The 15,295-nt window shown below is 33.1% G+C and overlaps 2 protein-coding genes across 4 annotated transcripts in view; one reads left to right on the top strand and one right to left on the bottom strand.

The window, feature by feature from the left end:
- Nucleotides 1-15,295, bottom strand: part of LOC114349398 (netrin receptor UNC5C) — a 1,236,422-nt gene that overhangs the window by 378,453 nt on the left and 842,674 nt on the right. The window lies entirely within an intron of this gene.
- LOC114349409 (EH domain-containing protein 1-like) overlaps nucleotides 1-15,295 on the top strand; it is a 149,861-nt gene that overhangs the window by 131,430 nt on the left and 3,136 nt on the right. For both annotated transcript variants that reach the window (XM_028299780.2, XM_050647801.1), the window contains exon 4: nucleotides 388-578. In XM_028299780.2, coding sequence (XP_028155581.1) covers nucleotides 388-578 — 191 coding nt within the window. The remainder of the gene's footprint in view (nucleotides 1-387; nucleotides 579-15,295) is intronic.

Raw genomic sequence — 15,295 nt, 5'->3', positions numbered from 1 at the left:
TCAACTGCTTTTCTAGCTGTTCTCTTTTCTTCTTTCTGCGAACTCTTTTAACATCTCTTCTTCTAGCTACATAGTTTTCGTTCATATTTTGGGTATTTTCACTGCCTCTTTGCCCTGTTTTTTCTTGGCAAAGCAATGCTACATTGACCGAACCAATCTTGACATCTCTTTACATATTATGCACTGTTCCTATACACTCTTTCGCTACCTCCGACATGGCTGTTTGTATAGTCAGCCACTATTTTTCTAATTACTGCTTGATTGGATTTTTTAGCCTTTTATTTATTTCGTCCTCTAGCCTGTTACTACTTGTTTCTCTTAAAAAAATGCTACAGATATTAATAGCAAATTGTGCTTCTCTATTTTTTCTATTTACTATATTTTTAGGTTTATTGCTGTGATGTATTCAGACACTGAAGGTGTCATTCCAGGAAACGCTTTGGTTGTAGATCCCAAAAAGCAATTTCGTCCACTTTCCTGTTTTGGAAACGCGTTTCTGAACAGGTTTCAATGTTCCTTAGTGGACTCGTCAGTGTTAAAAGGAATGACAATTATCGATACGCCAGGAATATTATCAGGTAAGATTTTTTGGGAATCTTTTTAAAAATGTACTATGAGGATGAAATACGCAGGAATAAAATGCAGGATGAAAATAAGCAGGAATCAGAATCACGACAGGCTAACCTACTGGACATGCCTCGGTAAATGTACATACACCTGCATACAATTTAGCTGTAGTTGCAGACTCTTTAGCAGAGAAACTGAAAGAGTTAACCAAATCTTCCACGATTGCTATTGATAGATCATACAGTACCTACTAATTTACTAGGCACTAGACAAGATGACACGGGGTTTTACCCCACATAAAATATGCACGTGTAAACAATGGTTTTACTTTAACTTTTGTTTCTTCATCTTTTTTTTTCTTTTATATAGACAGTACTGCCTGCTTTTCTTCAACGGTACCAGACTTCCTGCTTATGTGTTTATTCCACTCTTCTTTTCTTTACCCAGGTACTTATATTGTCTACCTCACATATGCGTCTGATTTCCTCACTTCTTACCCTGTCCTGTTGTAGTCCTTTTCCAGCAATCCTTTTTAAGATCTTCATTTCGTTGGTCTCCAGATGTCTTGTGTTTTGCTTGTATCTGTATCTTGTTTCACCCGTGTAAGTCATAACTGGCCTAATAGTAATAACTCACATATATTCGGGCCTTTGTTTCCACTCTTAGGTATTTTATTTTCCAAATTGTGTCGTCTAGGCATCCGGCCGCTCTACTGGTTTTAATTATTTGGTCTTTTACCTCTTCTTCGATATTGTTGTCGGCTGATAGATTAATTCCCAGGTATTTGAAAGTCATTACTTGTTGTATAATTTGATTGTTAATTCAAATTTGCATCTTATTGGTCCTTTGGTTATTACTAAGCTTTTTGTTTTTTGGGCTGATATTTTCATACTCATTTCTTTCGCATTAATGTTGAATTCGTGCAGTCAACTTTTATTTAATACAACAAATTAATAGATAAATTTTATTCAATTAATGGAGCAGATATTGAGACCAGATTTAGCACAAAGTGATTTTTAGATTTTGTATAGATTACAAATGTTCAATTCTGATTGTGAGAGATATGTATGAGGGAGTAACGACTAGTGTTAGGACAAGTGTGGAAGAAACTGATAAATTTCCGGTGAAAGTAGGATTGCATCAAGGCTCGGTGCTTAGTCCTTATTTATTCTCATTAGTTTTGGACCAGCTAACAGCGAAACTACGGGGTAGCATTCCATGGTGCCTAATGTATGCTTAATGTTCCAACAAAAACTGGAACAGTGGAGACAAGCTCTGGAGGAAAAAGGTTTAAAACTTAGTAGGACAAAACCAGAGTATTTGGAATGTTCATTTAAAGATGGAGTTACTACAAATAAAATGGTATCTTTGGATGGTGAAATTATTGTGAAAAGCAATAGTTTTAAGTACCTAGGATCGGTATTACAGAGTAATGGAGAAATAGATGGAGATGCATGCAGTAGAATTAGGGCTGGATGGATGAAGTGGAAAGAAGCGAGTGGTGTGTTGTGTGACAGAAAAATTCCAATGAAGCTGAAGGGAAAATTCTATAAAACAGCCATAAGACCGGCTATGATGTACGGAACTGAATGTTGGGCAGTGAAAAGAAAGAGGAACAACGAATGCATGTGGCGGAAATGAGAATGCTTAGATGGATGAGTGGAGTGACAAAGAAGGATAAAATTAGAAATGGGTATATTAGAGGAAGTCTAGGTGTGGCACCAATTGATGTCAAAACGAGAGAGCATAGGTTAAGATGGTTTGGTCATGTTCAACGTCGAGACGTTAATCAGCCAATACGAAGAAGATTCCTGGAAGGAGTAGGAGAGGAAGACCAAAGAAGACCTGGGGGGAGACGATAAGGCATGACATGTTGCTAAAGGGGATTAACATCGATATGACCCAAGATAGAATTGTGTGGAGAAATGCAATTAGTGAAGCCGACCCCGCATAGGGATAATGCAAAGAGAATGATGATGATACGAATGTTCAATTCTGAATTGATCAATAAATAATATAGTTCCTTTTTTTGGGGTGATCGCAGTATCATGTCATTATTTTGTTTCGAGATTATTATTGGCTTTACTTGTTACACAGATCCTTTCTTTTAAACCAGCCATCCTTTTACTCCACAAAGAGCCCCGTCTTATCTCCACGCGAACGTCCCAATCTCTCACAAACGACCTCCATTCCCTTTGTATTTTCGTTTTTCGAGTATTACAGATCCCTGTAACAGGTTCAATTTTTTCCACCACGATTCAACCCTAAGTATTAGCCCTTAACGGCTGACGGGACGTCGAAAAGGGCCATTTATAAGACACCTTTACAGGAAGGGCGTCTCCAAGCGTCGAAAGTAGGTTCTTTTCCAAGTCGGAAATCCAGATTTATATTCTCGATGCGTGTCGAAGAACGGAGGTGGGTGTATTTCCGGCAAAAGCTCGAAAAGAAACAATGAAATGTGCCACATATTTATAAATATTACTACTCTATGACTTGGACTTGCGAAGGAAATTGGTCTAATAAAACTATAATCCAAATAATGCTTATTTATTATCTTGAAAAGTGTTTCTACGTTGCTAGAAAAGTGTTTTTCCAGAAGAGATTCGTGTACGTTCGGAAAGTAAAGAATAAATAATAAGGTATATTAAACTGATCCTGAAACTGTATTCTTATAGCATGTTCAAGATAAATATCATGTTTATATGGGATAAAGTCATAATCGATTGTAATAAAAATTACATTTTATAACTGTATCTAACCATCATCTTTCCAAACCAGAATAACATCAGCTATTAGATCACAGAACAATTTAGGCAAATATATTGAGAACAATAAGAGCTAAAAGAAAAATAACTTACACAGTGGGGTATTCAAACTTCTATGTGGTGACTGCCCAAAAACTTACATCGGTCAAACCGATAGGACCTTTAATAATCCGGTCAACTTAGACATTAAAATGCTTGGCAAATAACAAAAATTGCCGAAGAGCCAAATTTTGGTGGAGAGCTAGGGACAACCATAACAAATAAAGTTTAAAAAGTCCACATCGATCCCATGTGTGCGTCAAAAGTTATTCGGAGTCAAAGGTCAAAATTTGAGATTTTTTGGATTTTTTTCGAAAACGGTAAGTTTTATCAAGAAAAAACCTCAAACCAAAGTTGTAGATCTTAACATTCTCTACAAAAATTGTCCTTACAATTTTTTTCTTAAGAGTTACCATTGTTACCAAAGTTAGTTTATACATTATATGCACATATAAGCCACGTATATACATATATGTGGCCCTTAAGACAAGTATAAATGCCTATTTGTGTCTCTTTTATATAGTATACTATACTATTCTGAAAATATTTCTTCAAAAGGTAATCAGTCCCAAACTGAATTTCCTCTATCCACGTGGCCTTGAAAAACATTTGGCTATACCATTGTTTAAAAAAGAACAGATTGTCTATTATAGGCAATGGCTACATTATTGTCCGTAGGTCTGGTTCATAATATTATCTGTTTCTTTTAGTGCTAAAGGTTCAGTTCAAGTGAATATAAGTACTTATTACAAGCGTCTACCGTTTAGTACCGTTACCGTTATTTGTACAATTTTATAGTTTTAAAAATGTCTCAACTTTGCTTTATTTGCAATAAACGTTTACATATTGAATATTGAAGTGAAACAAGCTAAAAATGACGCAGATGTCCTTATAATTGAGGCAGCAATTGAAAAATTTAAGGCAACAAACACAACAATTGTAGTTGGTGAAGATGTTGATTTGTTGGTACTGATTACTGCAAGGACTCCAGTAGATAAAGTTATTTATTTTCTGAAACCTGGAAGGGCTCAACAGCGAACAGAGATATATTCTTCGAATAGTTTATCGGCTTATCCCAAATGCCAAAAGTACATTTTATTTTTACATGCGATAACCGGCTGCGACACTACGTCCGCAATGTAGAGAAGGGACAAAACGTCAGTACTTAAATTATTCGAAAAAAAAAAAAAGATTTGACTGACTGCTGTAAAGTTTTTACAGAACTTGATTCTACACCGCAAACAATAATTACGGAAGGAATTCGCATTCTTCTTGCGGTTTATAGAGCTCCAAAAAAATTATTTGTCTTGATAAATACCGATACTTAACTTTTGTAAAAAATACGCGAAACAAGAAACAAGTACAACTATCATGTCTTCCTCCAACATCAGCATCTGCTTTTCAACATTTGTATCGAGTATATTATCAAGTTCAAACATGGCTAGGCAGTGAACTGAATCCAGAAGACTGGGGTTGGAAATTAATAGATAATACTCTGGAACCGATTAAAACCTTACTCCCACCTGCTCCAGAAAAACTCCTTAACACTAATTTTTGCAATTGCCAAAAAGGTTGTAGTGCCAAATGTGCATGTAAAAAAGTCGGGTTGCTGTGTTCTCTAGTGTGCACTAACTGCCAAGGTCAGTCTTGCTCAAATGTCCAGTTTAGTACAACAGAGGCAAACTCCTGTGATTTTAATGAAGATACCAATGACTCAGTCACATTTGAACAATTTTTGAACATCCAGCAAGAGGAAGAGGAAGAAGATGAAATCGAAGAAGACTTGACTGTTGAAGTAGACTTTCAAGAATATGAATCTGATTAAAATATCTAAAGAAATCAAAACAATAGTTAACCTAATAATCAATAGCAATATCAATAATCAATATCAATAATCAATATCAATAATAAGGTAATATCTAGAACTTGACCGGTATTGTTTCCTTAAATTATCCTAAAATTGTCGAAACAGTTAGTGGAGTAGGCCTACAGGGGAAACCACGGCAAAAAAAAACGCGCCGAGTACACTACCTCACAGGTGGTGTGGAAACGTGTGCAGTGTGCATATCATGTATAATGTGACTCTTTGAATCGCGATATCTCAGGAATGGCAACTCTTAGCAAAAAAATAGTAAGGACTATTTTTGTAGAGAATTTTAAGATCTACAACTTTTGTTTAAGGTTTTTTTTTTTGATAAAACTTACCGTTTTCGAAAAAATCCAAACAATCTCAAATTTTGACCTTTGACCCCGAATAACTTTTGACGCACACATGGGATCGATGGGGACTTTTTAAACTTTATTTGTTATGGTATACCCTAGCTCTCCACCAAAATTTGGCTCTCCGGCAATTTTTGTTATTTGAAATGTCTATATAGACCGGGTTATTAACAAACGTATAGCAGAACACAAAAGACTTTCAATAATAGAAAAACATACTTTCTAGCTCAGTGGTTCCCAACCTTTTATGTCTGGCGGCCCACCTTCTGATGTTTTTTCATACTCGCTACCCATCCCTCACCCATGAAAACAAAGAACACGGCTACTGTACGCTACTCAGCTACTGTAAGAGCCACGGCGCGACCCATCTGAAATCCGCCCGCGACCCACTAGTTAGGAAACGCTGTTCTAGCTCATAATCATTCTTTTATTGACCAGTTTCAAATTCTCTATATTCAAAACAAAGGCCATAAGCTACCTTTATTAGAATCTATGAAAATTAATGAATTAAAAAAGACAGATAGAGACAAACAGATCTCTCCTCCTCAACTTCTTCATGTAACGACTATAAAAAGCAGACGCATAGTAAAAATTCATCACTTGAGAAAGGTACTCTGCCGAAACAGGTGTAGTGACATTAATTTGTAATAAATTTTGTATTGAAAGCAAAAGTTTTCAGTGTTTTATTGTTAGATTTCGTAGGAATTTTATATCATCTATCTATCTATCAGCCTTGCAACATCCAATATTGGGCATAGGCCTCCCCTTCGGTCTTCCATGTTTCTCTATCCTGAGCCATGTGCATCTATTTTGAGCCGGCTTGGTGTTTTAGGTCATCTACACATCTTATCTGTGTTCTCCCTCTTTTTCGTTTGTATGTCTATGGTCACCACTCTGTAATAATGTTATTCAATTTTTCGTCTTCTTGTCTAGCTTCCTTAACTTTTCATATCATAAAACTATTTTATATCATAGAACCACAAAAATATACACCGATATCTTCCTGAACTCAGATTCAACAAGTTATTAATGAACCCACGTTTAGCATTAATCTCAAATTTGTGTAGAAAGTTCCTACTTTTGTGTAGAAAGATCCTTGAGTAAATTGATTTCCACATACAATCAGTAATAAATTTGCGTTGCATGTTAGTGAGATAAAACGTTACAAATTGTTATTCACGTTCGGTTTGTCCCTAATTATATTTTTCACGCAAGCAAAACATTTATGGAACATCACGAGTTTTTAGTAGGTATAATAACTTTACAGTAGAAACATCAAAAGAAAACATCTATATAACTCTCTTAAAAAAGAGGCAGAGATAATGGACAGTGAACAATCAAATGACAGTATATTATGTTGTATAAAATATACGACCACTTTTTTGGCTGAATAAGTCAACAAATATGAATTTACCAAAAAAAATTCACGTAGGCATGCAACTTTAGAAAACCCCACAAGGTCGAGTCAAATGGGGTCAAATCGGATGATATAGGTGGCTAGTTCACTTCACCTCCACGTGAGATGACCATGCGCTCAATTCGGTCGTACACAATATCTAATGAGGTACGAGGTGTATGGTAGTTGTAGTACCATTCAACTGGACGTAGTACCGTCTAGTTGAAACCACATAATATCATTGTGCCAAAGATGGGCTTCATCGCTCATAAGGATTTTTTGAACATAAGGCTCAGTTTCAAATTGCTCCAGAGCACATCCAGTAAACATCCATAGTTGTCTATAGTCAATTAAATTATACATGAATTCAATTTTAATATAGTTTCATTCATAATTAATTTAACAGAAATTCTATGATAATCATTTATAAACTTACTTCTTCTGTAAAACTTTACCAGTTCTTTTAATGAAGCAGTACATACCTAAAAAGAAAAAAAGATGATTAGAATCAATTTAACAGAACAAGTAAAAAGTAGATAAAATATGGTCAAGATTATATTTAAAAACAAATAAAATCAATACTTATTATTGGTTACCTAACCTAAAAACAGCTTATTTTTCATTAAAAATGCAGCAGCATTATAATATATTCTAGTTCAATTAGAGAGTGCAGGAAGACTCTATACCGGTTTCGGGCCTTTTTGCCCTTCATCAGTAGACACATATCCTCTTCTCTCTGACTGAACTAGGATGCTTCGACGCGTGCCGTCCCGGACTGCAACGAATGAAATGGCTGGGGTGTCGTAGCGACATCTGCTAAGAAACAAACTAAGTTCTCAATCTAATAATACATAAAATGACAATAAATATCATTCTACATACCACCAGACTGAAAACAGTGGGAAATTTCTCTGGTAACAACCTCCGAGGCTTTTAAAAATTATAAGGCAAAAATTTATTGGCGGTTGCCAAGACGATCAAGATTATTTTTCATTTCGGTTCAAAGATGATCCACCATCCCCATACGTCCGTTTCGGTCTTTCCAGACCTCTTCAGTTGGGCTACATGAACACTTTTGAATCGAAAGGAAACCAAGCTGCCTATTTAAGCAGAATTATGAAAATAATTCTGCGCATCGGACGTTATAGCGGTAGCGACATCTATTAAAGAGAAATGAGAATCCCAGAAAATTCTCGTGGAACCACTTTATGGTAACATCCTTAATCTCTGCCTTTAGTCTGGGCTGATTATCGGAGAATGGGCCATCTTTGGGAAAAGTTATTTACCAGCAATTTTATTGCTGGAATCGAAGCTTATGATTGTATATATTAATAATATAGGTATGCAAAGTCCGCAGATAGTGTGCTACTTTTTTTATTAACAAAATGGCGCCCCCAAATCGTGTTTTTTTCAATTTTTGCTACATAACTCCGAAAATTTTAACTTTACACCAAAAACACCCTAATAAAAATTCACCGAAATTAAATTCTGCATAAAGACATGTTTTTCCCGATCTGTTCCGACGAAAATTTTCCTCGAAAAATGCGGGTTTTCGCAACAATATCTTTAAATTTCAAATAAAGTTTTAGTTAAATAATTATCTACCAATAATTAAATAACTCGGTGACATAAAAGCTTTCTTGGATTAGATTATAGTTCCAGAAGCCGGTCAAAATTAAACGAATATTTTAGCAACAATTCAATTGTTAATTAATAATTTACGGTCGCAATAATAACCAAAATAATTATGATACACTGATCAAACTTTGAAATCTTATAAAGATGAGATGCCTATTTAATATTTTGTTGACAAAATATAAATTTTTAATTTTTTTGAATAATCTTTAAATGTTTAAAAAAAATAGTTATAAAGAAATTAACGTTTCTCAGAAAGTTTTTATTATACTCTAATTTTAAAAAGTAGGTAAAATGCGTATTTCAAGGATCTTGAAAATGAATGTTTTAAAACTTTTTTGCAACCATTTTGCAAAAAAGTTATGAAACAGCAAAGTAAACATACGATTACTACGTTGTTTATAATTTTTTTTAATCCTTTCAAAGCGTAAAAGTGAGTTTAAAGTACAAGCTAATTACTTACAAAAAATATCGATTATTTGTTTAATGGTTATATTTTAATTAAAGAAAAAAAAATTTTTTTTTGTAATTTACACGCGCGAAAGTAGAATAATACAGTACCGTAGCTAAAATTTTCACTCGAAGCGACGACCGCCACGCGACCTACGGTAGTTAATAAATAAAATTATGTATTATAACATGTCCACATACACGACTCGCGCGAGTTTAAAGCGTGTCAGTCGCATCGAGTGAATATTTTACCTCCGGCTCTGTATCAAGCCTACTGTCGCCCTAAAAATTACAAAAAAAAAACATTTTTAATCTTTGATTAAAATATAACCATTGAACTAATGTTTGATATTTTTTGAGAGTAGGTAATTAGTTTGTACCATCAACTCACTTTTAAGCTTTGAAATTAAAACAAATTATAAACAACGGAGTAATCGTATGTTTACTTTGCTGTATCATAACTTTTTTGCAAATGGTTGGAAAAAATTTTTAAAGCATTCATTTTCAAGAACGGTTTCTGAGAAATGTTAATTTGTTTATAACTATTTTTTTTAACATTTAAAGATTATGTAAAAAAATGAAAAATTTATATTTTGTCGACAAAATATTAAATAGGCATCACTTTATAATCTTTATAATCTTTCTAAGTTTGATCAATGTCTCATGATTATTTTGGTTGTTATTGCAACTGTAAATTGTTAATTAACAATTGAATTGTTGCTAAAATATTCGTTTAATTTTCACCGGCTTCTGAAGTTATAATCTATACCAAAAAAGCTTTTATTTCACCAAGTTATTTAAATATTGATAAATAGTTACTTGCCCAAAGAATTTATTTGAAAATTCGAGATTTTGTTGGGAAAACCCACATTTTCCGAGAAAAATTTTCGTCGGAGCAAATCGGGAAAAACATGCCTCTATGTAGAATTAAATTGGGGTGAATTTTTATTTGAGTGTTTTTGGTGTAAAGTTAAAATCTTCGGAGTTATAGACCAATAATTGAAAAAAACACGATTTGGGGGCGCCATTTTGTTAATAAAAAAGTAGCACACTATCTGCGGACTTTGCATACCTATATTATTAATAAATAGGATCATAATATTCGATTCCAGCAATAAAATTGCTGGTAAATAATCTTTCTTTGTACTTTACTAATACTCTGGGCTAATTAGCAAAATTCATAGAAAAGTTATTTACCAGAAATTTTATTGCTGGAATCGAATTATAAGATCCCATATATTAATAATATAGGTATGCAAAGTCCGCAGATAGTGTGCTACTTTTTTTATAAACAAAATGGCGCCGACAAATCGAATTTTTTTCAATTATTGCTCTATAACTCCGAAGATTTTCACTTTACAACAAAAACACTCAAATAAAAATTCACCACAATTAAATTCTGCATAGAGATATGTTTTTTCCGATTTGCTCCGACGAAAATTTTCCTCGGAAAATGCGGGTTTTCCCAGCAAAATCTGTCATTTTCAAATAAAGTTTTAGGTAAGTAATTATTAATCAATAATTAAATAACTTAGTGACATCAAAGCTTTCTTAGTATAGATTGTAATTCCAGAAGCCGGTGAAAATTCAACGAATATTTTAGCAACAATTCAATTGTTAATTAACAATTTACGATCACAATAATAACCAAAATAATCATTATACATTGATCAAACTTATAAAGATTATAAAGATGAGATGCATATTTAATATTTTATCGACAAAATATAAATTTTTCGTTTTTTTGCATAATCTTTAAATTTTGAAAAAAAAAAAGTTATAATACGCTGGTCTAATTAGTAAAGTACAAAGAAAGGTTATTTATCAGCAACTTTATTGCTGTAATCGAATATTATGATCCTATATATTAATAATATAGGTATGCAAAGTCCGCAGATAGTGTGCTACTTTTTTTATTAACAAAATGGCGCCCCCAAATCGTGTTTTTTACAATTATTGGTCTATAACTCCGAAGATTTTAACTTTACACCAAAAACACTCAAATAAAAATTCACACCAATTTAATTCTACATAGAGGCATGCTTTTCACGATTTGCTCCGACGAAAATTTTCCTCGGAAAATGTATGTTTTCCCAACAAAATCTCGAATTTTCAAATAATTTTTTTGGGCAAGTAATTATTTATCAATAATTAAATGCCTTGGCGAAATAAAAGCTTTTTTGGTATAGATTATAACTGCAGAAGCCGGTAGAAATTAAACGAATATTTTAGCAACAATTCAATTGTTAATTAATAATTTACAGTCGCAATAACAACCAAAATAATCATGAGACATTGATCAAACTTAGAAAGATTATAAAGATGTGATGCCTATTTAATATTTTGTCGACAAAATATAAATTTTTAATTTTTTTGCATAATCTTTAAATGTTTAAAAAAAATAGTTATAAACAAATTAATATTTTTCAGAAATTGTTTATTATGTTATAATTTTAAAAAATACTTAAAATGCGTATTTCAAAGGTCTTGAAAATGAATGCTTTAAAAATTTTTTCCAACCATTCGCAAAAAAGTTATGAAGCAGGAAAGTAAACATAAGATTGCTCCGGTATTTATAATTTGTTTTAATTGTTTCAAAGCTTAAAAGTGAGTTTATGGTACAAATTAATTACTCTCAAAAAAATGTCAAACATTAGTTTAATGGTTATATTTTAATCAAAGATTAAAAATGTTTTTTTTTGTAATTTTTAGCGCGAAAGTAGGCTTGATACAGAGCCGGAGATGTTTACTCGAAGCGACTGACAAGCTTTAAACTCGCGCGAGTTGTGTATGTGAACGGGTATAATACATAATACATAGCTACGGTACTGTATTAGTCGACTTTCGCGCGTGTAAATTACAAAAAAAATATTTATAATCTTTAATTAAAATATAACCATTAAACTAATAATCGCTATTTTTTGTAAGTAATTAGCTTGTACTTTAGACTCACTTTTACGCTTTGAAAGAATTAAAAAAAATTATAAACAAGGTAATAATCGTATGTGTACTTTGCTGTTTCATAACTTTTTTGCAAATGGTTGGAAAAAAGTTTTAAAGCATTCATTTTCAAGATCATTGAAATGCGCATTTTACCTATTTTTTAAAATTAGAATATAATAAAAACTTTCTGAGAAACGTTAATTTGTTTATAACTATTTTTTTTAAAACATTTAAAGATTATTCAAAAAAATTAAAAATTTATATTTTGTCGACAAAATATTAAATAGGTATCTCATCTTTATAAGATTTCAAAGTTTGATCAGTGTATCATAATTATTTTGGTTATTATTGCGACCGTAAATTATTAATTAACAATTGAATTGTTGCTAAAATATTCGTTTAATTTTTACCGGCTTCTGGAACTAGAATCTAAACCAAGAAAGCTTTTATGTCACCGAGTTATTTAATTATTGGCAGATAATTACTTATCTAAAACTTTATTTGAAATTTAAAGAATTTGTTGGGAAAACCCGCATTTTCCGAGGAAAATTTTTATCGGAGCAGATCAAGAAAAACATACCTTTATGCGGAATTTAATTTTGGCGAATTTTTATTAGGGTGTTTTTGGTGTAAAGTTAAAATGTTCGGAGTTATGGAGCAAAAATTGAAATAAACACGATTTGGGGGCGCCATTTTGTTAATAAAAAAAGTAGCACACTATCTGCGGACTTTGCATACCTAGATTATTAATATATATAATCATAAGCTTCGATTCCAGCAATAAAATTGCTGGTAAATAACTTTTCCCAAAAATGGTCTATTCTCCGATAATCAGCCCAGACTATAATTAGACCAGCGTATTATAACTATTTTTTTTTTCAAAATTTAAAGATTATGCAAAAAAACGAGAAGTTTATTTTTTGTCGATAAAATATTAAATAAGCATCTCATCTTTATAATCTTTAAAAGTTTGATCAATGTATCATGATTATTTTGGTTATTATTGCGATCGTAAATTGTTAATTAACAATTGAATTGTTGCTAAAATATTCGCTTAATTTTCACCGGCTTCTGAAATTACAATCTATACCAAGAAAGCTTTGATGTCACTAAGTTATTTAATTATTGATTAATAATTACTTACCTAAAACTTTATTTGAAAATTAGAGATTTTGTTGGGAAAATCCGCATTTTCCTAGGAAAATTTTCATCGGAGCAAATCGGGAAAGACATATCTCTATGCAGAGTTTCTAGACACTCTTTATATACAAGAATGTTTTTATCCAATCAGTATTTCAATCGTTAGGTATACAGCCAAAATATATGGCTAATTAAACAGGCCTTGAAAATACGACGTTTTTTACGACCCCCAATCTAATTTCCAAGTTTCGGGACGCAACCTCTCGACTACTACGATGAAATATCCCCTCAACTTCTTCCATATACCGGGAGTAATGATTAACGAGGGCATCCACTTGATATATAGGTCGAAATCTTACTGAAATATGGGTCGCCATAACCTAATAATGCTGAAAAATATGCGGGGCCACACGGCAATACTCAAAGCCCAATTTTTTGTTGTGGCGTGTTGTAAAAGAAAAATAATTTCGGGAAATTCAAGGTGGTTTGTCGAAATGGAAAATAATGGGGTAACAAACGAGAGGGAGATGTGGAAGTGGAATGTAGATTACGCGGGGTCTTACGCAAAATATCGTTCGGGGACGGATAAGTGCGTTTCAAGGAAATTGGACGTATATTGCTTGTTTTGATGAGGTTTTATGAGAAATGAATAGAAGATGTTGCTGTCTTATTTTTATGAGAAATGTCGCGAAATGAGACGATAGCTTTTGAAAGAAATGGCTGTTATTGCGAAATAAAAAATGTCATTATGCTTTTTCATCAGAAATGACTATTTCCATAATATGTTTTGTTACATTTTTTTTATTCATTATACAATTTCTAAAGCTATAATATCCTCCTTTATTGTTGTCAAATTATAATTATTATCAAAAATTATTTCATCTAAAGACATAATAAATTGGCGACGAGGTGAATCATTGAAGAGAGTTCAAGTAAGGTATTACCAAGGAAACTAGGAACTTTAGAAATTTGGCACAATTGTTAAAAAGTATGGATTGTTACATTACCAAGTCCAACTTGATGATGGTTATTGTCTGAAACGTCACATTGACCAAATTCGTAAAATCATGGTACCTATAAAGAATATAGCCTCTGTAAACGAACTAAAAGTAATTTTTATCAGCCACAATATCAAGAACCTCCCCCACATCTTCTGCCCTCTATCCAACTTTTAGTTCCCCCAGTTAATTTACATCCAAACCCTATCAATGAAAATGTAGATCCAATGATAGAACCTAATCATCCTGATAATCAACTGGTACCCATTAATGAACCTGCTGCTGAAAAACGTACGGCTTTTAAGGCTGTGGTCTCCAATAAATGCCGTAAGTTACCTACAGCGTCAAGCCAGACACATGTCTGGCAGATGCATACAGCCTTTATCAGTCACCGGCAACTTCACATGTCATGAGGATGGTTTTAGAAGGATGGGCCGGTGGAGTAATAGTAGCTGGTAGGAAAATCTCCAATTTAAGATTTGCTGATGACACTACACTTATAGCAGCAAATGAGCAAGAAATATTTGATCTTCCGCGAAGAGTTGAGTACGAAAGCAATAAAGTTGGTCTGAAAATCAATAAAGCTAAGACAAAAATAATGGTGGTCGACAGATTCGACACTATTCAACTGACTAACATGTTACAGGAATAGTAGATAGTAAACACCTTTATCTATCTCGGGTCTAGTATAACTATAATGATGATAACTGTGAAGCAGAAGTTCGGAGACGTATTGGTATGGCAAAAAATGCGACGAGTCGCCTAACTAAAGTTTGGAAAGACAGATCTATCTCTCAAAATATCAAGATGAGACTGGTAAATGCCCTTGTATTCTCAATATTTCTATACGGATCAGAGACTTGGACTCTTCGCGCATGCGAGCGCCAAAAAATTGATGCTTTTGAGATGTGGTGCTGGAGAAGAATGCTGCGCATACCTTGGACAGCTCATAGGACAAACGTTTCCATTCTAATCCAACTCAATATTAAAAAAAGGCTGTCCACAATATGTCTCCAAGGAATTCTGTAATTCTTTGGTCACGTGGTTCGCAGAGGTGACGACAGTTTGGAGAGATTAATTGTTTCTGGAAACGTTCCGGGGAGAAGATCAAGAGGACGATTACCAACTAGATGGTCTGACCA

The sequence above is a fragment of the Diabrotica virgifera genome, chromosome 3 (assembly GCF_917563875.1).
Source record: "Diabrotica virgifera virgifera chromosome 3, PGI_DIABVI_V3a".
Taxonomy (NCBI): Eukaryota; Metazoa; Arthropoda; class Insecta; order Coleoptera; family Chrysomelidae; genus Diabrotica; species Diabrotica virgifera.
The sequence above is the reverse complement of the archived record's forward strand: the minus strand, read 5'-3'. Positions and strand labels throughout refer to the sequence as shown.